This window comes from Cyprinodon tularosa, unplaced genomic scaffold (assembly GCF_016077235.1).
Source record: "Cyprinodon tularosa strain WSP-4 unplaced genomic scaffold, ASM1607723v1 ctg232, whole genome shotgun sequence".
Classification (NCBI taxonomy): domain Eukaryota; kingdom Metazoa; phylum Chordata; class Actinopteri; order Cyprinodontiformes; family Cyprinodontidae; genus Cyprinodon; species Cyprinodon tularosa.
This window is the reverse complement of record NW_024038870.1, coordinates 851591-875858: the sequence shown is the minus strand read 5'-3', so window position 1 is coordinate 875858 and position 24268 is coordinate 851591. Positions and strand designations below refer to the sequence as shown.

Sequence of the window (24268 nt, the reverse complement as noted above, 5' to 3'; positions counted from 1 at the left end):
CTTCTTGTATCTCTGCTTCTGTCTCCTTGAACCCCAGTCGGCCTCGGCAGATGGCCGCTCACACTGAGCCTGGTTCTGCTGGAGGTTTCTTCCTGTTAAAAGGGAGTTTTTCCTCTCCACTGTCGCTACAAGCATGCTTAGTGTGGGGGATTGTATTTGAGTCAATGAGTCAATGCAATCAATGGAGATCGGCCTGTTTTCCAGTGTGGTCCTGTTTCTCTGACCGTGACTGAGTGGATGTGCTCTCTTCGTCCTCTGGCATGGGAGCTGCCTTGGAGCTCGTCTGCCTGGCTGTGTGTTTCCTGGACGGGGCCGCCTTTTACAGCTGCTTTTTGTATCTCTGCTTCTGTCTCCTTGAACCCCAGTCGGCCTCGGCAGATGGCCGCTCACACTGAGCCTGGTTCTGCTGGAGGTTTCTTCCTGTTAAAAGGGAGTTTTTCCTCTCCACTGTCGCTACAAGCATGCTTAGTGTGGGGGATTGTATTTGAGTCAATGAGTCAATGCAATCAACTGGTTTTCCTTAGATAGAAAACTTTGTATCAATTTGACTGTATGATCTGGTTGAACTGTAAAGTGCCTTGAGATGACATGTGTTGTGAATTTGGCGCTATATAAATAAACTGAATTGAATTGAACTGGTTTTCCTTAGATAGAAAACTTTGTATCAATTTGACTGTATGATCTGGTTGAACTGTAAAGTGCCTTGAGATGACATGTGTTGTGAATTTGGCGCTATATAAATAAACTGAATTGAATTGAATTAAAATTGTGTCAAAATTGTAGTTACACATCGTTTTAATCGAGATAAAAAAATTCAGAACAAATTAAATTAAACTTTACAGGGTATCTTTTTATCTTGCTCTTTGAGCATTACATTTTTCAACCCAGAAATACTATTTGATGATGTTTGGCTTGTTTAGGCTTTATAATATTTAGAGTTCTTATTTCTCTCATTAGTCAGCTTTGATGGTAAAATGATCTAAAACAACCTCAAATACAACCGACCCCTTTAAAAAAAAACATGAATCCCACTTCGTAGAAACAGTAAATGTTTTGGGGGTTTTTTCACAGCAACATTCATACTCAAACAGTTAATTTATCCAAAATAATCTGCAAATTATCCATAATGTGTAGTTTGTAAATATTGAGAACACATTTTACCAAAGTCTGCTTCTGAAAACATTTATTTAAGCTTTCATGTCTACAGAGTACTCATGAGGAATTTAATTACAAAAAATGATCTTGGTACAAAAACACCGGCAACTAACAAACAACAGAAGAAAAAAAAAAAATACATAAATATAATAAATAGATAAGAACAGGTTAAACACATCTGCTGTAAAAACAAAACAAAAACAAAGCTAAGAATCAACCATGAGAAACAGTGAAGCCAAGTTTATGGAAAATAAAAACCTAATAGTAATGAAAAGAAGTAACGATTTTAAACCAGAGCTGTCATAGAGGATGTGGTTTATTTGATTTAACGAAACATTAAATCATTCACTGGGGATGATTCTCCTGATAGATTCAGATATACTCACTCCTAGATTTACCTGCTCATGTAAATGGTAATATACCTTTATAATCATTCAAATTAGAATAATTTTAACCAGAAACTCAAGTGAGTGAAACACTTAAAACCTTAAAAAAAAAACCTTTAGGGAATTTAACTTGTTCGTATTAAAGCTATAGGATGCCAAATATGAAGTAATGAGGATTTATGAAGCCGGTTTATAACAGATTTTGGGTAAATGGCTGAAAAGGAAGCAGCTGGAGCAGAAAAACCATCACTTAAACAACAACAGACCCTTAAAGCAAACAGAAATAAGACCCGAACCAGCAAGTCACAAACTGTATCCTTGATAAAATGCAGCAGAAACAGATTTATCACCATCCTTTGGTAATAGACAGAAATCTAGACAGAAATAAATGTTTTTCATTGTTCCATCCAGTCAAGCACACTTGGCTGTTGGTAGACAGAAGGCCAAGGTGGAGGGAGGCACCAGGATGTCAGTGAAGATGGGCCGGTATCCCTCTGGAAGAGGGGGGGCGCTCTGCTCCAGCAAGTCCAGCACGGCCCCTCGGATGTCCCTTGAGACGTCACCACGGACGTCCATCAGTACAGAGACATGCTCCTCACTGAGGGAGCAGGAGAATAAAGACACTCCTTAGGAAATGTTTGTAAGTTCAAAACCTAACATAAAACATAAACAAGCAATACATTGCTGATTTATTACACTATAAGTAGCCCTGAGGTGTAAAACACTGCTTTTTGGTAGAAAGACAAAATTATTTGAAATTAACCATTTTTTTCCCTCATCAGTATAAATCTTTTGAACTTTGTTCCACTTTTCTTCATTATGTTTCTTCACTTTATTGACGTTTGTCTCTTTTAGCACCTTTCTCTAAAGGTCCCACCACAGTAGGTCAATCAACCTGTGATGTAGAGTTTGAGTAAGGCCTTTCAACAGATTCTCCAACCCCCGCCATCTATTTTAATAAAAAAAGAGGGCAGGGAGACTGAGAGAAAAGTGTTGCTCATTAAAAGATAAAAATAGCCCACAGCATGATGCTGCCATGACCACGTGTCATGGAGAGGAGGGTGGGATGCAGTGTTAGTTTTTTACCATATATAGGATTACAGCATTCTGATTTAGCAGAGGTTACATTGATTTAAAAGCATAAATACCATCATATGACTGAACCAAAGATTTGTGGGGGATAAATTCTGTCTGGCTACTGTGCATCACTTTATGTGGAAAGCAGGTTACCTGATGTCTGGATATTTTGCAACTAGTCCAGAAACCTCCAGGGTGAGCATGCCGGGGTCTTTGAGTCGGATGAAGTCTGCCAGGACAGGAAGTAGGGCCAAGGGATGTACTTCAGTAGCCGACACCTCGTTTTCCTGCTGATATAGAGACATGCCCCTTTGGGTTTTACTGATTGGAAAGGAACAGATACCAAAGCTGCTATGTGAAGCACAATGCCAGTAAAATGTTAAATTATTATAAAACTGCAAAAAAAATTCTAGAGCCCTTTTCTGATTTCTTGGTGCGACCTTAGAAAAGGAGCTAAATCAGTTGTTTGAAAAAGAAAAATAGCAAAAAAGACACGACTGACTTTTTCCAGGTAGCTCTGTTGTGTGGTTTTCTATTAAGATTGATCTTTTTTTTAAACCACATTGTCAAAAGTTTTGAATCTTTGTGTTGATGAACACAGCAACCAAGTCAAGGCACGTTTATTTGTTAGTTCTGTTGTCCTTCATTTTTTTGCACATCTGTACCTGAGATATGCATCTCTTCCAGTCTATTAAACATGTGACCTTATCTGTATTTGCTATAGTTAGACTTCTTTCTTCTTTTGTTTCATTTCTGTCCAGTTTTCAATTTCCTTCCACTATACTGAAACATGCAGCGAAGTGTTTGGAAAGAGAATCTGGATTTTGACAGGCTGTAATATCACAAGATCAAAGTCGTTAAATACAAGAATAAAGTTGTAACATTACAAGAATAAAGTCATAATATACCAGATTATTATCATAATAATAAAGTCATTACTTAATAAGAACTCTCGTGATGTCATCCCCTGCATTGAAATGATGACTGTTGAGATGTTATACTTTCATAGCCTTGCCAGCCAGATGTATTGATGGTATCAGTCTAGCTAAGAGCTGGTAGAGCTTGATATCAAAGGAGGGACTAACAGGGTTCACCTCATCAGATTAGAACCAATCGGATAACTACGATTGTGATGCAAAAAACTCCAAGGGACGCGCTCTGTTTTTGTCATTTTGTAGTCTGTAAAACATGCTTAGCCATTGTAGAAACTCCCCAGTAGAGGATTTCTGTTGGTTTTGGCTAAAAAATCTGAGGCTATATTCTTAATTTTAATTGCAACTTTACTCAGTTTTCGACAGCTTGATGCACTGAGAGCCAAACCCTCGTAAAACCAAGCCTCCCACACTGATTGGTTCAGCCCGATCTGCCAGGCTAATACCAATATTAATACTAATACAGAGCTGGTCATAATTGTTCAAATATTTTTTCTGAAACAACAAAAATTCTGACAACTTCATTCTATAAAGGCATTTTATTCTCATTTTATTACAACTTTTTTCTAGTAATACTACAACTACTATTATTATTAATAGGCATTCTATTGTTATAGTTGTTTATTATCTTATTATCTATTTGCTTATTAGTTTGGCCCATTGATTACATTTGATTGTAGTTGAAAAGCTGCCTACAACAAACAGACCAAGAATTCAATTAAAATTGAAAATACTTAAAAATGTTTCTTTGTTTTAAAGAATCTCACTGATTCCAGTCAAAATATTTGGTTAAAGTCCAAATTTATACTCCTCACCAGGCTGTGGAAAACTTCTCTGAATAGCTTGTCATCCTGAAGCATCTGCTGAGCAACCAGCCCCCTTTCCTCGCTGCTCCGACACACCAGCTTCTTCTGCATCAAGGCCCGGACGTACTCCACCACCATCAGCCACTGGGCCTCCTCCTGCAGGCGCTGCAGTCACAGAAATAAAAAAACAGAACACATTCAGACATACTGAGTAAAATTCATTCACCGTGGAGGAAACAAGGTTCAAGATCAGTTTTCAGCAGTAAAGAAAAGCTTAAGTTTGGCTGCCTAAACAGACAGTAAAATACAGTAAAGATGTTTTTCTACAGTAATTATATCACTTAAACTTTTCCAAATTTTGTCACGATTTAGGATTTAGTGTTAGAGACCAAATATAAGTAGTGATTGGAAAGTAAAGTAGAAATATCAGATTTTATTTATTTTTTAATAATAAAAATCTGAAAAGTGTGGCAGCATTTATGTTCAGCCTCCTGAGCCTATACCTTTCACTGCACAGCTAATGCTTGTTTTTTTTTTTTTTTTGCTTTTTTTTTCTCCTATCTTTTTAACACACCCAGAGACTGAATTTGTTGCTCAGTCAGACGGGATTAAAGCATCTGTAAACTCATTTATTAACCTTTCCATAGATTCTCAGTGAGATTCAGGTCTGGGCTTTGACTTGGCCTTTTGTATTGATGTCCTGCTGAAAGGAGAAATCTCTTTTCAAGTGTTTTTATCTACATGGTGTTTTTTTATGTTGACCAAAAGGACACATTTTCATCCCATCTGATGAGAGCGCAATATAGGGGAGTGTTGCCCTATGGGTTAGAGCAGTGCGCTTAGGCTCTGAGAAGGTTGCAAGTACCCGGTTCAATCCCCACAGCCTCCAATCTTGGTCACTGAGCAAGACTCTTAACCCCTACACTGCTCCCCAGGGCACCGCACAATGGCAGCCTACTGCCTCCATATGGGATAGGTTAAATGCAGAGAGTTAATTTCTCCATTGGGAGATCAATACAGTTCAATTTTTATCCTTTTTTCTTTCTATTTCATTCTGATGTCTTGCTGTTTCTCCCCCGTGGTTTTTAGGTACACCTATGACTTACTTTCAACATTTATTCTCTTTTTGAAATCAGCTTCATTTTAATGCAGTTTAATTACTACATTTATGAAGTTTAACAATGCATAGATCTGTTTTACCAAATATTTTTACCAACCCTCCTTAGTATTTAATGAGAAATTGCCACTGTTTACAACGAGCCTCCTGGGTGCTTCTTTGATTACTGCTCTGCTTGCTTGACCTGAGCGTTTAGATGGAAGATCACGTCCTAGTTTGTTTGCAGTTGTTCCATACCAGATGATTGTCTGACCCGAACTCTATGATTTTTTTTTTTTTTTAGTTTTAGGATTTTGCTGCTTGTTCAGAAAACTTGATCCAACATCGGATCAGTTTTTCACTAATGTTTTCTTAAAAACTTCCAAGGCTCTGTGGCCCAGGGAGAGAAATCTCAGATGATTAGACGGTAATGTGACAAATGAAGAAAAAGTTTAAGCAGTTAAGAACTGCTCAAAGTAAAGTGTTCAGAGTGATTTGGTCACCTGCCCACAGGGCGGTCGCACTCGTCCGTACAAATCTAAGTGACTTTCCAGGACGCTGCAGAGTTTGGGGACTGGGTCTCCCTGGACCAGCCAGGGTCTGGTCAGCAGGCCGGGGAGGAGAGGCTTAAGTTCCAGCAACAGTTGATCCATCACCAGGCGACACGCCCTCCTCACCGCCCGGTCCAGAGCTGCCAGAGGGTTGGGGGGAGTCCGAGAGAACTGCCCTGCAGAGCGGGACGACTGCTGCTGCTGCAGGCTCTCTGTGGATTTTCTACCATGAGAACAAGATGCAGCTGAACGTAGAAATGTGGAGTAAAGTAGAACAAGAAGGTTTAAACTGAGAAAATGTCTAACTTTAGGATGATGCAGTTGCTGATTGAAGCCAGAAGGTAGTGGAGGTAGAACTTATTCTTGTTGTTGGCTGGATCCCTGCGGTGCTCTTTCCCAAATTCAACCAGAGCTTCTCGAAACCTGGTGGTTATATTAAAGAAAAGCATTTTCTTGTTAATGGAGAGCAAAAAATTGGAATTAATTTTTTTATTATTGTCACGAAAAGAAGACGCAGAAAAGGGATGGATAAAAGCTATAAAATTTGGGGAACAAAACACACCTATTAAGGAGGTTCTCTATCTCATACAGTCCCATTTGTATGGTCTGATCTCGCAGCGACTCCCCAATCATCAGAGCCACACGGGCGTTCTCCCCTAACATCTGGAGCAGAAAAACACAATGAGACAACTGAAAAAGTCATAATTACATAATGTCTGCACAGTAGGAGGATCCAGGAGATACATATATTGATAGATATGACCAGATTAATGAGTTTTATGTCAATCTTTCCAGTTATATTATCAGAAGTTTTGTCACTTAATCACTTATTGTCATTTATTTTTTGCATTTAAACATCATGTGATCATGTGATCAGTGTTAGCACAGCATCCTTTTGTGCAGACTTCTTACCTGTGTGATGATGGTGGGCAGACTGGTATGGTAGAATCCTTCATGGTCTGTGTCTGGCTCCTCATCTCTCTGCCAGTCTTGCAGCTCCACCTGCAGAGCTTTGTGCATCCACTCAGATACGCTCTTCTGCAAACACACAGAAAAGAGCTGTAGATGTCAGAGCAGCGCTCTCCAAAAGCTGCATAGGCCTTGAATTTTCACATCTCCTCACATTACACTAGCATTCGTGGAGTAAGGCACAAGAAAGTGGCATAAAACTAGAAGGAGACTAATAAGAGGTCCTGTTTGCAGTTTGGCAGGAAACATGTGGAGGAAATCCTCAGGCTAAAAACACCACAGGTTTACCCTTTAAGCCCTAATAGGAAAGAAAATGGTGGTGGTGGCATCATGCTGTGGGGATGTTTTTTTTTTAAAAAGGCACAAGGATGTTGGTCAGATTTGATAGGAAGAGACAAGGGAATCCTCAAAATAAAGCTGTTAAAGAAGGGTTTCCAAAATGTGTCTGATGAGCCATTTTGGCCCTAGGAAGGATGATTTCTGGTCCTCGCCTTCAGTTCAAGAATGTTATAAATATCCCATCAAGACTGGAGGTTGATGTAGGTGAAACCTTGTTTTTTAGGGTGAGATTATCATTGATGTGAGGTGTTTAAGACAAAATACATAGATAATTTTTCTATAATATTATAGAAAATGTTAGCTGCTAAACAAAATATTTTATCATCTCAACAGCTACATGAACAAAACCATGTTCTGTTCTTTTTTTTTTAAGAAAATGTTAACACGTCCAATTGAATGTTTTACATGATTGTACTCTGATTTTATTTATTTGGACTATTAAAAAGGTTATTTAATACTGTATTTTAGGCTGTAGAAGATTTGAGATTTAAGTTCATTTTCCATAAAATTACTTTAAAGATACAGTCAGAGCTGTATGCCAGTCAGCCAGCCAGCTAGCCAACCAACCAATCAAAAAAACAAAAAACACTTTTGCACAGGGTATTGTTGCCACTACTGGGCATATAAATCCAAACAGCAAAAACTTGTTACACAGAGGGTGTTTCTTTTTTTCACCCACAACATCTAGTTTGGAACAGACACTATCAACATTCTGTTTTAACTTTGTAGAGTTCTTAACTGGGACATTATCAGGTGGAAACTGTTATAGATGCAACCAAATAGACAACTATTTATAATAAGCCTTTAGCTGGTTTCTTGGTGCCTCTTTTTAAGGACTGCTTCTGACTGGGTCATACGCTGAGTTTATTAATTGCTTGGAATGGCCCAGTCAAAGCCTGGAGCAAAATAAAATAAAGAAATCTTAGCAATGCTCCAAAATTCATGTCCACAGATATTTTCTGGACAATTTCACTTAGCCTTAGCTAATAAGAATCAGTAGTAAAATGAGACTACACACCAGTAAACCTGCAGAGCCATGCAGCTGTTATTGCAGATAAAGGATCTCCGTTGGCCTTTTTATGGCTGGAATCAGGGAAAAGGAGCAAAAAAATGTGCACTCTGATCTAGTGCTATTTGATCCTCAGAGTAGGTTTCCATTCGATTCAGATAAAATATTTAAACTTCTTATTATACATGTTGCATTTTGTGTATTTAACAGCATGTGAAGAATTAGAATAAATCTGTTAAACTTCCCAAATCTCTCATGGGCAGCATTTTTCAGCTGCATACAGATATTCTTTTATTCTGAGAGATCGTTTCTACTCGACTCACCCGGACACTCTGCACGTATTTGTTCTGCAGCTGCTCCAGTCCCTCTGTGGAGATGAGGGGCCCGAGCTCTGCTCTCTCTGTCTCTTTGACCAGCTCTGGATGTCCCATCATATCTGGACTGCCAATAAGAAGACAACATGTGAAACATCCAGCATATCAGGATCCTTTAATTAATTATTAATTGAAATGTTGCACGCATGAATCTGTGTGAACCCATAAATTTAGTTCGACACGTCTTAGGAAAGCAGAATTTTTAAAGTGAGACAGTATTTTCAACTTGCTTGTAAAATTGAATAACAATTTTATTGAAATATACACCTACAGCTTTCACTGACTATATAGTTTTCAGTACTGGCCTTGACTATCAGAAAGCATTAAAGATCCTTGCCATTGATGAGGGCTCCTAAGGCTTAGAGCCTCCAAACCTTAAGAAGAAATTCACCAATTTTTAAGCTGGCCGATTAAAAGTTCTTGAAGAAGCTTGATCAAATTTCTCTAATGAAAACAACAATTTATCTACTTAATTATATTTAGTTACTTTAACACAATAATTTTATGTTAAAAATGTAAATAGAACTATTGTGTTAAAGTTAAGTATGCTTAAGTAGATGCAAAAAGAGGTATGAATAATTTTTTTTCAGTTCTGGTTAGAATTGGTTTTAGTCTAGCGTTCATAAGTTCTAGTTTTCATAAGTTCATAATTTTTAGATGCAGGATTCAAAACTGTTTGATTATTGTAATCATAAAAATGCAAATATAAATAATTAAAAAAAACACAACAAAAAACTGGGTACATTTAAGCTGACTTTAACTGAGTCCTGTGGAAGAAAAACATAATTTAAAATCAGTTTGCAAAGCTTCTAAAAAAGGATACACACACAAATAGTGTTTATATCTATAAATTTAGTATGTTTTATTAAATCAATTATATACACAAGGTTTCAGTTAGTCATAGTTTTTACCTTTTGTATAGCTTTTATTTATTTAATTTAACTGAAATATTAAGTCGATTTTTCTACAATAACCCTGAAATGCAGAGATACAAAAGGCCAAACTGGAGCCTTCATAAGTGATTTCCACATAGTTGTGGAGGATGGGATGTATGCATTTTTTTGTTTTTGTGGAGGGAGGTGGTAAGGAGGGAATTGGAGTAATTCTGATTTAAGTCTCTGTAAATAAACTTAATCTATTCTACCCCTGAAAATGTAAAAAAAAGAAAAAAAGAAAACTCTATGGATCTTTGTGTGAAACAAACACAGTCAGGTCAATTCAAAATGAAGAGATAAATATTCTAATATGAGCAGTTGGCCATTCATAATCAATGTGCTGCTGGTGGAGAGCCTCACCTGTTGTAGATGTGCAGAACCCAGTTGAGCACAGCAAATATTTCACCGCTCTCCAGATCCCAGCTGCTAACCTAGGCCACAAACAACACTCAGATGCGAAGGTGCCTTAAAAGAAGATGCAAGTCACGACTTGAAAGACATATTATATTATATTTAATACATATTATATATATAACTTTAGTAAACAAATTAGTTTGTGTTTAATGCCTTCTTAGAAATCAGGATAAAGGGGTCTGTGTTTTATTTTAACAACTGTGAAACAGAAATGGTGCAGAAATTACTTTGAAATATCAACACACAAATCCCGAAAAGATGCAGCTTTAACAGAGGTCCTATTCCCACCTCCTTTTGCAACAAAATTCAATTTTTCCGCAACTTTCATGATTTCTTTCCTATCTTTTTTTTATTCTGAACATTAAAGATCAAAGTATTAACCTTGAATTTATTTATTAAGGATTATTTAACTTTTGTGATCTAGATCAGTGATTCCCAACAGGGGGTAGTCGTACCCCTAGTGGCCCGCAAGTGCATTGTAAAGGGTACAAGAACATAGTTTATTTCTCAGATAATAAAATAACTACTTTGTGAGGAGCCAATTAAAAATTAAAACAAGATTTTTTCAACTGAAAAAGTATGTTTTTTTCTTATAAGTTTAAGTTTGCTTTGGAACAAATCAAAACAAAGCAGAGGAACAGACTGGATGTCAGGTGTCATAAATGATGAAAACAAAGTAAAATAAATGGAGTGAGTCTGGCTATAGGTTTTGTTCAGTATTTTGTCCCCATTTCCTCAAGATTAAATGCGTTTTAGGGGAATTACTAAGAGGAGATCCAGTTTTACCAAGGCAGATTTATAGTATGATTCTTTGTTGTATTTATTCTGATTCCTTATAAACTTCTGAGCAACATATTTATGTTTTTTTTTTTTTTGATTTGGAAAGAATAGAATGCCAAAAAATGAAATGTTCAAGTTAAAAAGATTGAATAAATACTTTTAATTTTATAATTAGTCATTGCACATTCCACTTTTGGGAAATCATTAATATTTTTGACTGAGGGGGGTGTACTCACGGTGAGACAAAATGCCCAAAGGGGTACACAAGACAAAAAAAAACATTTATCTAGATAATGGAAGGAGGGTGTCAGGATGTTTTTTCTCAGTCACAGATGAAGAAATACCCTTGTTAAAGAGTTTTAACAGGTGTTACAGGTGAGCATCACTGACCTGTGCCAGGTGAGTGTGTAAACAGCGGTGGCTGGCCCTCAGATAGGCTGCAGTCAGCTGGTAATGTGGTGGGACGCAGTGCTCCAGCAGGTGGCGTACTGTGGCCAGGTCAGCCATGACAGCGTGCTGGAGAGCAGAGAGGTGGCCCGCCAAACCTGGCCCACGTGTGTGCAGGTAGGAAACGCTCCGAAAACGTGCAGAGACCGCCTCCTCAAGTACCTGAGGTGAAGACAATGGGATAGATGACAAAGTGGAACAGAGGTGTAATTTTTTATTTTTTGTCCTCATCGGGTAATGCAGACCTGGAAGAAGCGAGCTCTCCAATGGCGAGGTCGTCCTGCAGGCAGGGACCTGCTGCTGCCTGCACCCCCTCCTCTCTCTGCCAGCAGAGCTTGGTCCAAGGCCTCCTCCCGCTCCACTATCCTCACTGCTGATACAAACGGCGTGGGATTCTGACGGGCCAGAGCCAGAGAGCTGCTCACCACTGCCCACAGCTCCTTTCCTGGCGTTAAAGAGCAGATGAGGAAGTTAGGGCCCTAAGGTTGTCACTGCATTGCTTTCACAGTGGTGCCGCTTCATCCCATAATTCCTGCTTCTTTTAGGATGATTTTAACAGTTTAAGTTGAAGATCTTTCATGAACTAAAAATAGATGAAAAAATGTTCTGGGGAAAAAAGAAACAAGATCTGATTCAAGAGAAAGGACATTAGTCAATGGTCAAGTACAAACCAAGAATCATCAAGGCTCAAGGCTTGCATAATCTGAAAAATGTTGGAAAATTAGCGTCCCTCTTCAAATGAACGCAGGTTTAAAATGACCACAGAGTTACAATTTTCACTCTGAGAAAATAAGAGAGAACTTCAACCTCAAATTACATGATGAACATCTGGATAAACCTGAAATATATGGAAGTAGGGGAGACTGATGACGGTTGTAACAGTTTTTAAACTCTTTTTACTCCATAGAAAAGGAACCTACATGATTCACTTGTTTATATTATGATTAAATGGGAGATTTTTTTCACATTATTCACTTAAGAAAAAAAAAAGTCAACTGTTACTATTGAACCCATCCATGTTACGGCTGTAACACACCATCACTCTACTCAAATTGATAAATCGACTTAAGTTTTTCTCTCAATGAGAACATGATTAATAGAATTTGTGTGTGTGTGTGTGTGTGTGTGTGTGTGTGTGTGTGTGTGTGTGTGTGTGTGCCAAAGTAAGCCTGGATAAGATCCAACTTTTGGAAAAGTCTTATCCAAACCTCCTATCTGAAGATCTGGGAACTGTGCTTAAAAGCTGTGTCTGTGCCAGGAAAAGAGGCAACTAAAAAAAAACAAAACAACAACTTGAAAGGAGAAAAATGTAGCTCAGGATTCATGTAGAGTTATGTCAAAGGCTTCTAGTTCATAAACAAGCACATGATTTCTTTCCAATCTGCTAGGGCGCCCTTTAGTCCAATATTAATGTGGATTTAAGGTTTGAGCCTGTATGTATACTTCTAATTATATGTTTTGTATAATTATTCTATCTAGGTAAAACAAAAGCCTAAATGAAATAGCAGAATTCATTAAATAATGATGTCTATGATGAGTGAATGTTCATGTCTGAGTAGCTCTTCATTTTTTTTATTTCACAAAATTGACCCTATAACTGTAATCATCTAGAAGTGAGCTCATAACATGATTTAATTTATACTGAAAGAGTTTATTCTGGTGGAAAATTAAGGAATTGATTCTCAGCATTGCTTAGTCTACTGCGTCTCAGAGATGTCCTCACCCAGGGCGTCCACCAGCTGTCCCACTCCGGAGAAATATTTGGCCACCAACTCCTTGTCTTCACTGCTGAGTGAACTTGCTGACATGCCAGACGCCCCGTGAAGCTGCCAGAGGATGTCATCCTGCCAGTGCTCCAGATCCATCAGACGGGCGTGGGCCTCCAGGAGCCTCCTGGACTCCACCAGGCGCTCCGTCTCCAGCACCATGCTCCGTACTGTAGAGAGCCAGGAAGGGAATACAAACTGTTAAACTCGATAAAAACCTCTTAGGAAGTGAATAACCTCTTGACAATGTTGTCACTTAACACCATGAAATAGTACGGTAATTATAAAATTTTTAATAATGGCATGAAGACAACTAAAGTAATAAATTATTTCTTAATAACTTTTCTAATGTTCAGGGTTTGTGTATTTTTTTATGGAAGGCACCGAACAAAAGAATGAAACTAAAAACAGGCCAATAGTTCATCATTTAATATATTAGGTGAGCCAAAGAGCAACTTGCAGCTCTGAGTACCTAAGTTGTGGCAGATAAAAAACTGCGCTTCTGTCTGAATATGACAGAAGCTAAACATAGAACAACTTAATTTATTCCTTTGTCATTAAAATAAAACTAGAAAATAATATATTTGCAATTTATTGGCCAATGCAGGGTGTGTTCTGGCCCCTGTCTAGAATCACCCATGTAAGATGCCATTAACATTGCAGCATGCCTAATACTGAGCATTTAAGTAGAATAAACCTGCAGTAGGACCTGGCTTAGAGTAATATTTTGATCAAGCTGAGGAGTGACCACATTTTTTTGTGCCGTTAACAAGCTTTCTTTTGGTTAGTGGCCCAATATGAGCATGTGTTAACCTCTGACCAGAACTCTAGAACATCATTTATATACAGTAAGATAATTTCTTAGAGCTTCTCACTGGCATGTAGTCGAGGTAGGTTGCTGACAGCAGCAAAGAGCTGGCGGTGGTCAACGGACACATCTCTCAGCTTCTGCAGGGATATTAAACAGTCTGTGTTTCCATCTGACTCCAGTCCTGCTTCCTTCAAAGTGAGCGACACCTCCCTCAGCTCATCCCGGGCCTCCCGGAGCTGCTCGAGACCCCAGCCGACTCCCTCCAGGTACGACTGGACCATAGACTGAAAAAAAAAGGAGCCCAGGAGGTTTTGTTGGCTTTAAAAGTGCTACAAATACGGAGCTGCAGGCTTTCAAGTTGATACAGATCATGTATTTGCACAGCTTTGCACAGGAATAGATTAATAAAAAAAAAAACATACTAAGTATATGATTTTTTGAAAAGCAAACATAAACTCAGTTGGCTGAAAAATTATTACATTTGCCCCTCCATAAAGTCAGTGAGAAAGTTTATCTCCTCAATGTCATACATTTCTTCAAGAAATGCAATCATTCATCTTTTTTTGGACATTCCTCAATTTTTCCATCTTCTAATTATTTCTTTTTTTACTATCTAATAACATTATTGTAGATGTATGCAACATCTGCTAACATTGCAATTATGCCTCTGAAAAGGTCACAGTTGTATTAGAATGGCTACATCTTTAAGCACCTGCTGAGTGATGCAGCACAATGGCAAGACAAAGACCTGTTAGGTTTGATCTCCCATGCAGATGTGAATCATTCTGTCCTGACATGCTCTGTGCATGTTCTGTGTCGCTACAATTTCTAGGCAGAGCAGCATTCGATCTTAAACAACCACAACCTGAAGAAATCTGCTGTAGGATGGTGGAAGAGGAGACACATTTATATTGATCTGCACAAACCCAGACATTTCACTATACTGAGCGCATGAAAAACAACCATAAAGGTGTTTGTGTGGAGCAGCCCTTACTGTTTAGATAGGACTGAAGTGTAGGTATGTATTCCCCAATGCCTGTATACTTCTTGCACAAAGGTCTGATTCTGGCATTAACCCTTTTTAAAAATACACTTGTAGGCAAAGAGATGTTGAGAGCATCAGAGTTTTATGGACATTATGGACTCTACTGCACATCTAAAAGATGATAGATACGTTCTCAGATGTTCTGCAGCTACATTTCCCAATAACATCTCTGTGGCAAAGCAAAGGATCCATGGTTTAATAAGGAAGTTATTAAAAAACTCATAATTTTGCAAATAGTATGTGTCCTACCTAAGAAAAAAGATAGACCAGGGATGTGCAGAAGAGGTGTCAGAGGTGGAGTTGGAAGGACAAGCAGGAAAAGTGTGGTATATCCCACATCATGGTGTATACCATCTAAGAAAAGAAGCTCTAGGAGTGCTTTTTTGACTGTGGAGCCACTTTTAAAGGAAGATCTCTCAATAAGGAGTTAGTACAAGGTCCCAATCTCACCAGCTCTCCCTTCTTTGAGTCCTTATTAGGTTTAGACAGAAGTCAGTAGCATGTACCGACAAAATACATGTTAGGTTTTATCAGGTGAGGGTTTCAAAGCACCATAAAGATCTTCTTTATTTCTCTTGGTGGCAAAATGGAGACCTGAATAAAGAAATTAAGTCATTGACTGTTCATTTATTTGGTGGGGTGTCATCATCTAGTTGTGCCAGCTATGCATTGAGGAAGACAGCTGATGACAGCAGAGCTGATTTATCTGATGATGTGGTGCAAGTAGTTGAACAGAATTCCTATGTGGATGACTGCCTAATCAGCTTCGGGTCAGAGGAAGAAGCAAAACGGATGATGAAGGATCTTGGAGTTCACTGTTGGAGAGGAGATTTTACTCTGGAAAAGTGAATCAGCAATAATTGAGAGGTTTTGCAAAACATTTCAGAAGATAGAGGGCAAAGGATCTAAAAGAGCTTAACTTGGGTTGGGACAACTCTCTATGGAGAGACCTTTGGAGCTACATTGAAATCAAATAGCTTCAAGTTCACAATTGCAGTGAAACAGCAGTATCTCTGGAGGTGTGGTATGTTCTCAGTAACCAGCTCTGTGATGTTGCTTTGGGCATTCTTGCACCTGTCACTCTTTCTGCTAAGATGTTACAACAGGAACTCTGCAAAAGAAAATGTGGATGGGATAAGGCATTACCTCCAGACATAAAAAATATATATATTTCCTGGACTCTAGAACTTGTGCTCCTGACATCTTTTCAGTTAAGTCAATGTATTTAACCAAAAGACTTCGGAGAGTCTGTTCATACAGAACAGCATTACTTTGCTGCAAAGATGGCTATGGAACTGTGTCATATATTCAGCTGAAGAACTCCCACAAAGAAATCCACATTGCAGTCTTATTGGGCAAGGCACGAGTAGGACCAATTAACTCCATCACAATACCTCAACTGGTGTTAACAGTTGTCATCCTGGCTGTTCCAGTGGATGCCATACTGAGAGCGGAGCTGCAACTTCAGATTGGTGATTCTGTGCTCTGGACTGACTGTACATCATTGTTGAAGTACATCCACAATGAAGACACAGATTCTAAGTGTCTGTAGCAAACAGACTCTCCGTTATAAGAGAGGCTTCACATCATTCTCAATGGACGTATAATTGCTCTAAGGAAAATCCAGCTTATGCTGTGTCAAGAGCAATGAAGATAACGGACTTCATTGAACATCACACCTGGCTTGAAGGTCCCAAGTTTCCATGGAAATCGGAACAGGAACAACCAGAAGTTTCTTTTGATTCTATGTTGGAAGGTGACAAATCTCAGGTCCGCAAAAGTGCAATTGTGAACTTGACATCAGTTAATGCACCGTATCGGATTGGCTCATCGGTAACTTCTTTAGGTAGTAAAAGTTGAAGAAATTAGTTGCTTGGCTTATCAAATTAAATCCATCCAACTCAAGTGTTGCAGGAGGAGAAATATTACTATTGAGTCCTCTCAAGATGGCAGAGAAAACTTTCCTGATTTATCCCAGGCAAAATTTGCCATTATAGTCAGCAACAGCAGTTCAACGAAGAAATTGCTGGATTGGCAGAAAAGGTGGTGATTAGCAAACATAGTTCCATTTATAAGTAGGATTTAACTTTGGGGGAAAGTCTTTTACACATTGGGAGAAGATTGAGTAAAGGAGCCATGCCACTGCAGGAGAAACATCCCTCATTCTTAGCAGGCATCAACACATTTCCAAGCTCTTCCTCAGGCCTACTCACAAAACATTAGGTCACAGTGGACACAATCATAATATGGCTGTTGTAAGGAGGAAGTATTGGATTCTTCATGGAAATCTTGCAGTGAGAAAAGGGATTTCTGAATGCAAGTTTTGCAGACGCCACAATGCAAGACCAGTAGATTAGAAGATGGCAGACCACCCAAGGCAGAGAATTACTCCTGATTTTCCTCTAGATTCTGGTGGCTGTATAGATGCTCTGTGTCACTTCATCAGCAGAAGAGGTCAAGTTGTTAACATTAGGTCAGACAATCTAACAAATCTGTAGGGACTGCAAAAGAACTGGAAGAAGCTCTGGGTGCATTAAATCATTAAATCAGGAGAGGATTCACAGGACTCTCATTGCCACTGAAGTAAAATTTAGTTTTAAGCCACCTGCAGGACCTCACCATGGTGGCATCTGGGAGCATATCAAACTGATAACAGAACATCTTTTAAGCTCAGTTTTGCAACAATAATCTGTGGATATAGATGGACTCAGCACAATTATTGGTGATATAGAAGCCATTCTTAACAACCGCAAAAATTGCAAAGCTGTCAGAAGACCCAAACGATTTGGAACCTCTTACACCTAATTAGGAAAACCAACGCTTCCATCTGGAATTTCTGACACAACAGATCTGCATGCAAAACAATACTGGAAGCAGATTCAGTACACTTCCAATCTATTATGAGGGCAAAGTGCCAGGGAATACTAACAATTACTCCAAGAAAAGCAAAAAGGGAACCAAAAATAAATTTTATTTCGTTTTTGGGGACATAATCAGTGACTCTTTAGCAGCATGAGGCTCTTGGTGTTTGGGAAGAGTCTTAGAGGTAATGGGAGACCACCAACCAAGACCAAGAAGTACTGAGACTGAGACAAGGCCAAGACCTTTAGAGGAAGAGACCAGGACCTTGATCTTAGATGGCCTTGTCATACTACTTGGTCTCAGTTGCTGTGGTCTCGACTACAACACTATTGTTCGCACTGTAAAATTACAAGCAAAGAATGGTGTTTTTGATCACCCATCAACAAATTGTGTCTTTTGCATGAAATTTAACTTATGGTATTGAGTTGAACAGTTGTGGCTTGTAATACATATTGTGGAATTGTTATGTCTACCATTAGGGGGTAGTATGCAGAAGCCAATGTATGCAAAGTCTATAAAAGACAGGAAATGATGTGTGCATTGGTGTGTTTTACACTGGAGAAATCAAATCAGTTTTGATAGTTTGACTGAAAAAACGGTGTCACAACCCAGCAGGCCGTTTTATATTTTCTTTTGTTAGTAAGATTGCTAAAGTTAGAATAAATCCGCTTTTAACTGCAAGAGCAGTGTTTGGACTATCCATTATTTACCATCTCACCCGCCTAATGTGTGTCAACCATAAGATTCTGGTTGAGAAATACACCAGTGAGTTTAAACATTGACTTAGCCCCTTCAATTATCTTAGCAAGATATTCCTCATCATAGTCTCTTTCAAATATATGCCAAAAACATTGAGAAAAAAATCATAGCAAATTTCCTGACCAATAATTTATTGAATTATTAATTCCTACCAATAAGGCTGAGGAGCCTGACAGTCCTAAAAATCATCGAAAGGATCAGATTGTGTTTCAGTGCATCATCTTTTATCTCTAAGTGGCGACATTAGTTCTCTGACCTTCAGTCTGGTGTGGATGGAAGCCGTCCTCTGGATCTCTCTCTTCTTATACTGGCTCAGTCGCTCCAGATGTTCTGGCCTGCAGAAAATTCCAGATGCCCACTTTAGAGCAGCACCGCGGGCCAGACACTCTGCCCGCTCCACCTCTGGCCATACAGCAGCCTCTGTTCATGTTTGAAAAAAAACAACAACAAACAAACAGAAGCACAGATCATAAGATATAGAGGAGCAACATCTTTAGCTGCTTACATATGATCAATCTAGAAATTTTCCTAGGAGGAATGTGGGTTTGACCCTGACACTAAATGAAAAGATGAGGAAAAATAACAGAGAAATAAGAAATAATAATTATTACAATTACCAGCAATGAAAAAAATGGGACCAAAATAGCGATCTTGAGGGAAGAAATTAGGATTTAAAATATATTTAAAATGTTTTCCTCGTTCACACCTAAATTGTCTGTGCTAAATTTCTAGTGTTGGTTTATAAGGTGCAGTAAACAAACCCCCTCATCTGTTTATGACTGAACCAATGAAGTGAAATGCAGATGGAGAGGACAAAAATCAGCTTCTAAATGATGAAGATGCTTAAAAATGCTTCTAAAAGATCATTTTTCTTCAACCTTAAAGTGCATCACGTTGTGTTGTTTCATTACTGTAGCTTTATGAAATATGCAAAATTTCAAACGGTGTAAATGATTTAGCAAGACACCGTATTTCCTTTTCCTTGTGTCATGTTTTTATTCTCCAACCAAAGTCCTTCCTTTTGACATGGTCTCAGCTTTCAGTAAGAACAGTGAGAGAAATTACACCTTTGTTTCTAAATGACAAATAGATTAAAATCACAATCAAATCACAGCTTCGGACAATCGATTCGGAGCAAAACGCTCCCAGCTGGGAACAAACCTCAGTGGATTTATTTTTCTGCAAACATTTTTGGAAGCAGAGCTGCAGTTGCAACAGAGCTAATGACGGCAGTGATCAAGATAAACTTCTCAAAGGAGCTTTAATTGACCAGCTGCAGCTTTTCTGTCATGGGAAAAGTTTTCTGCCCTGTTTTAAAGTGACGTTGTTCTGCCTCTGAACCTCTAAGCCTGCCTGTCCCCATTCTGATCTGTTTGTCTGACCTGTCCACAGACTCCTGCCAGATTTCTGCCTGTCTGTGAACCAAACCTGGAACAGTTTCCCAACTCCGTTCTGGATTTCCCTTCCCTTATGAGAAATCTGTCTGCCTCGAATACTGGGTCCTATTTTCCTGAGCTTGACAGGATCCGTTGTTCCACTCATGGAAGTGTTGTTTTTGTAAACACTCCTAGCAATGATAACCAATACTTTAACAGGTAATTGTATGAAATGGATAATTACTCTAAAATTATTTATTTTCTAAAAGTGCCAGTTAACAGGAGCACTTTATTATTTGTGTATTATAATGTATTTATCTAATCAATATAGTAAAAAGTCAATTTGTCTCATTTATATATAATACTCTTAAACAATCAGTAAGATGCATTGTATAAACAAATTTTAAAAAATCAATAAAGTAATAACAGTAGGAGTAACACTGACATATTTCAATGCTTATTCAATTAAAATCTAACAACTTGTAATGTAATTCCATTAAGGTGACCTGAATATTTCTGACCATACAGATGTATAATTTTATTTCTTCTAATGGGAGTGGCGCCTAGTGGTTAGGGCAATGGGCTTGGAATCCTGAGGTTGTGAGTTTGAAACCCACTCTCACAGACTTGGTCTCTCAGCAAGACCCTTTAGCAATGATTGCTCCCTTGGTGCTGCACAGTGCCAGCCACTGCTCCCCAAAGGGGATGGGTTAAAGCAGAGAGTTAATTTCTCTATTGTTTAATTTATGATTTTATTTATTTAATACGTATTTTCACCAAAGGATGAAATAGTTGCAAGCAAGGAGGAATGTTAAATCATTTGAAGCTGAACTTTGTCGAGCTAATTGACAGATCATCACATAAGTCAAAGCATAAGCATGCAAAGCAGATGGGAGAGAATTTGAAATAAGGTGTCTCCATTAAGCCTCTTAATGGAAACAAGCTTTTACTCTAGAAGACAGAGGAGACGATCCGCTGTTATCTGACCAGTCAGTTGGCCTGGACTTCATTTCTTCATTTCTAGTCAGGGAGAAGAAGCTGAGCGGCCGTCACATGACAACTCCTTCAGGCTAAATAACATCCCTGGTTGGCTTTAACCGAACAACAACCTCATGAATGACTCAGTGAAGAGAGGCGTTTAGAGCAGGTCAGAAACGCATCAACCAAAACAGTTTCTGCTTGTGCAGATACTAGGATATCTCAATTACACAAACAGGCCCGTCTCTGTCTCTAAAGGGGGTCATGGGATACCCTGCTATCTCCCTAACGACGCAAATCTGATGATGCTGAAACATCGTCATCAGCTAAATGGCAACACAATGAGCCACTGAGCTCCCTTTGCAGGAAAAATGATGATCCTAATGTAATCTACCTCTGCAGTGGAGCAGAGCCCAAAGCGAAGCCAGACAGAAAACAATACAGCAGTTATGCACTGATTAAAAAACAATGATACTGCTTCAGTAGGGAAAAAGCCGTTCTAACGATGACTCAACAAACATATCTGAAGCTTGAAGATCCACTGCATGCTTATAACAGATCTGCTTTCTGTAAAATAGTTTCTTTATCTGACTGTTTAGTTTGGTTTGGTGACAGCAATTAACAGGTTAACTAATCAGAACAGAGTTTAGAACACCACACATTAGACTAGATAAGGAAAAATTTCTGTAAACCTACCCAGACTCTACAACGACCAGCAGATGCTATCTGTGTGCCAGCTGGTTTGTCTGGGAGGCACGTCAGGAAATTTAATATTTTTTTGTTCTTCTATGACAAACTTAAACACGTGGAGTTTTCTAATCTCTGCTCAGGCTTTAACTGGAACCTGGTCCTTTGGTCAGATAAGGTTTTCAGTAAACAAACACTTCAGGTGGACTTCATGTGAACAAACAATGAATAAGTGAAAAGGATCCAATGCCTATTGTTAAGCATGGAGGAAGACCTGTGATGCTGTGGGGTTTTTTTCCTTCTAAAGGCCTTGAAGACTGTCAGAGTGCGGAGGTATCAAAATATAAAAAAAATGTGTTTTTACATGTATATGTACATATTTTTATAACCTTTAGTTGCCATTAACAAGTCATTATAAATGCACAATATTTTTTTTATAAATTTCAAACATTTAATAAAAAAATTTTAATATACTAAGAGTATATGCCTTTAGATTAATAAGTTAATAAAAAAAAAGAAATAATCGATTCCTAAGAAAATCAATAGCTGCATCCCTATTCTTCCCAAGAGTTTGTACTATATATTATCATTCTTTGAGAAATTTGGTCTAAATATAGTAATTATAAGGGTTTAAATGTTGAATCTTTTTTCAAATAAAATTCTCCTTATGTGTGAGTGTGTGTGTGAATGGCTGTTTGTAATGTTTGTCTCTGTTTTGCCCTGTGATGGACTGGCGACCTGTCCAGGGTGTACCCCGCCTCTCGCCCATTAACTGCTGGAGATGGGCACCAGCACCCCTCACGATCCCACTTGGGATAAGTGTGACGGAAAAGGGATAGATTGATGTTTATTACCATATTACAGTTCCTAAATACATACATTGTTTATGTTTTATGGTAACAGTACATGGGCTGCATGCATGGTGAAGTCCCCCTATAATTTTATAAAATGGTGTTCCTTTTTGCTTTTTATCACTTATTCTAAAATACCATCTTATGTTTTAACCACAGACAATTAAACATATGTGATTTCTTCATTTCCCTGAATTTCCTGCTGAAAATAAAGTTAAATGACAAAAGAAAGATTTCACAGAAGAGAAGGAGTTTTCTAATATCCTGGCTGGAATTTTGCATGTCTAAGCATTCCCAGGCTTCTTCAAGAACTTTGCTATCTGTATATTGTTTGTAAAAAAAAAAAAAAAAAAAAAATGCTAGAGTTATTAGAGTTTTGTTTGACATTTAAGGAAACAGAATGTTGTTAAATTTATGTAAAAACCACTGCATTCGTGTCATCAGTATTATCACATTTCCAGTCTTTAGAAACTTCAAGACAAAGAAAGAAAATCTAAATCTTTTTCATACGTTTTCAGACTTGGAAAATCTTCAGTTAATATTCCAAACTTTTTCAGACGGAGTACTTCTGCTTATTGTCATCTCAGTCATCAGACCCAGATTGTAGACAATCTGTTGGGTTTAGCAGAAGACAAGACGTAAGTGAAGACCAGGGATGATCTAGAATGATAATGCAAACAGGACTTATCGATAATCCGTCTGCCTGTAGGTCCCAGTAGGGACCAAACCAGTGTTTTGCTAAAGGGTCGCTGCATGTGATTTCAAGCTGGTTGGTGCAGATTGAGAGCTTTCTGGGTGTTATTCTCCTGCATCATGTAATAACTGGTTGCCCAAAAACAATAAAGTTATGGACATAATTTATTGCTAAGCTTTTATTGCTTATTTCCCACTTTATTCTGTCTGTTTTCCATATAACATAATAACTGTTGATTTCTACAGGATTGTTCCCTTCAGAAAATCAAACAAATGTTACAAAACGAATCTAATAAACATTTTTTTCATAAGTTTATTATCATCCTTCACGGAAAAAGACCATCATATTAAATTGAGATCCTTTAATCATCTTCCATTCTCTGCCTTCGTTTGATATTGAAACATTTTCATCTCTGAAATGTTTATTAGTCTAAAATAAAAGCAGCAGATGTTCTCTTTTTTTAAGCATGTACAAAAACTAAACTCTCCTTTAAATACAGCAAATAAAGAATTTAAACCAGAGTACAGTATAAGTTTGCAATGTTTTCTGAAAATACTCAACTTGTTTTCATAAAGTACCATCTGTCAATCAGAGACATGAAGGTGATCAATATGCAATCAGAGGTCACAAACCATTACATCACTCCTAACCTGAGACCTTTAGGTGTGACAGTGCAGTGCTCATTCATTTATATGGCAGAGAAGAGACACTGCTGATCCATCCTGTTTGTTTCTGCTCAGAGACTTTAGAGAAGTGGGTGTTGGTCATTCAAAAACACAGCTGCTGCTGCTGCTGCTCTCTTTACCTTTAGGTTTGTCACCTCCATTCTTCTGGTCCCCAGCTGACATTGAAGTTCAGTTTTCAGATGCCCGTCCGCCCGACGAGACTCCTTTAACCCCTGAGGGCCAGCGCTGAGGGTGACCTGTGTACAAGGCAGGCAGAGAAGAGCGAGGAGAGCCAGGGAGGAGGCAGAGGAGAAGAGGAAGGAGAAGAAAGGGTGGAGGAGAGAGGGCACATATCCATTCTACTTACGGCTTTCCCCTTTTCCTCTCACACGCACTCTCTCTCCCAGACACATCCTCTGCCGAGAGGCCGGCAGGAAAGGGAGGGAGCAGAGGGGAAGCAGAGGGAGGGGATTGCTGCTGGATGATGGAAGGGAGGGGGGGGGG

The 24268-nt window shown here is 38.5% G+C and overlaps 1 protein-coding gene across 3 annotated transcripts; it reads right to left on the bottom strand.

Annotated features, from left to right (window-relative positions):
- Window positions 1–1642: 1642 nt before the first annotated feature.
- Window positions 1643–24251, bottom strand: exoc3l1 (exocyst complex component 3-like 1). Of its 3 annotated transcripts, XM_038286898.1 has the most exons (16): window positions 24132–24251; window positions 23905–24021; window positions 18770–18933; window positions 13912–14131; window positions 12994–13206; window positions 11516–11715; window positions 11214–11432; window positions 9990–10060; window positions 8644–8761; window positions 6916–7041; window positions 6566–6666; window positions 6310–6426; window positions 5956–6226; window positions 4366–4521; window positions 2772–2908; window positions 1643–2139 (listed from the first exon to the last, which is right to left on the bottom strand). In XM_038286898.1, the coding sequence occupies exons 2-16, from the start codon at window positions 23945–23947 to the stop codon at window positions 1953–1955; spliced, it is 2343 nt and encodes a 780-aa protein (XP_038142826.1). In that variant the 5' UTR covers window positions 23948–24021; window positions 24132–24251; the 3' UTR covers window positions 1643–1952. The 3 variants fall into 3 exon arrangements, with proteins under 3 accessions (XP_038142826.1, XP_038142828.1, XP_038142825.1); XM_038286900.1 differs by having other exon boundaries at window positions 2772–2905; window positions 23905–24202; XM_038286897.1 differs by having other exon boundaries at window positions 23905–24201.
- Window positions 24252–24268: the final 17 nt, after the last annotated feature.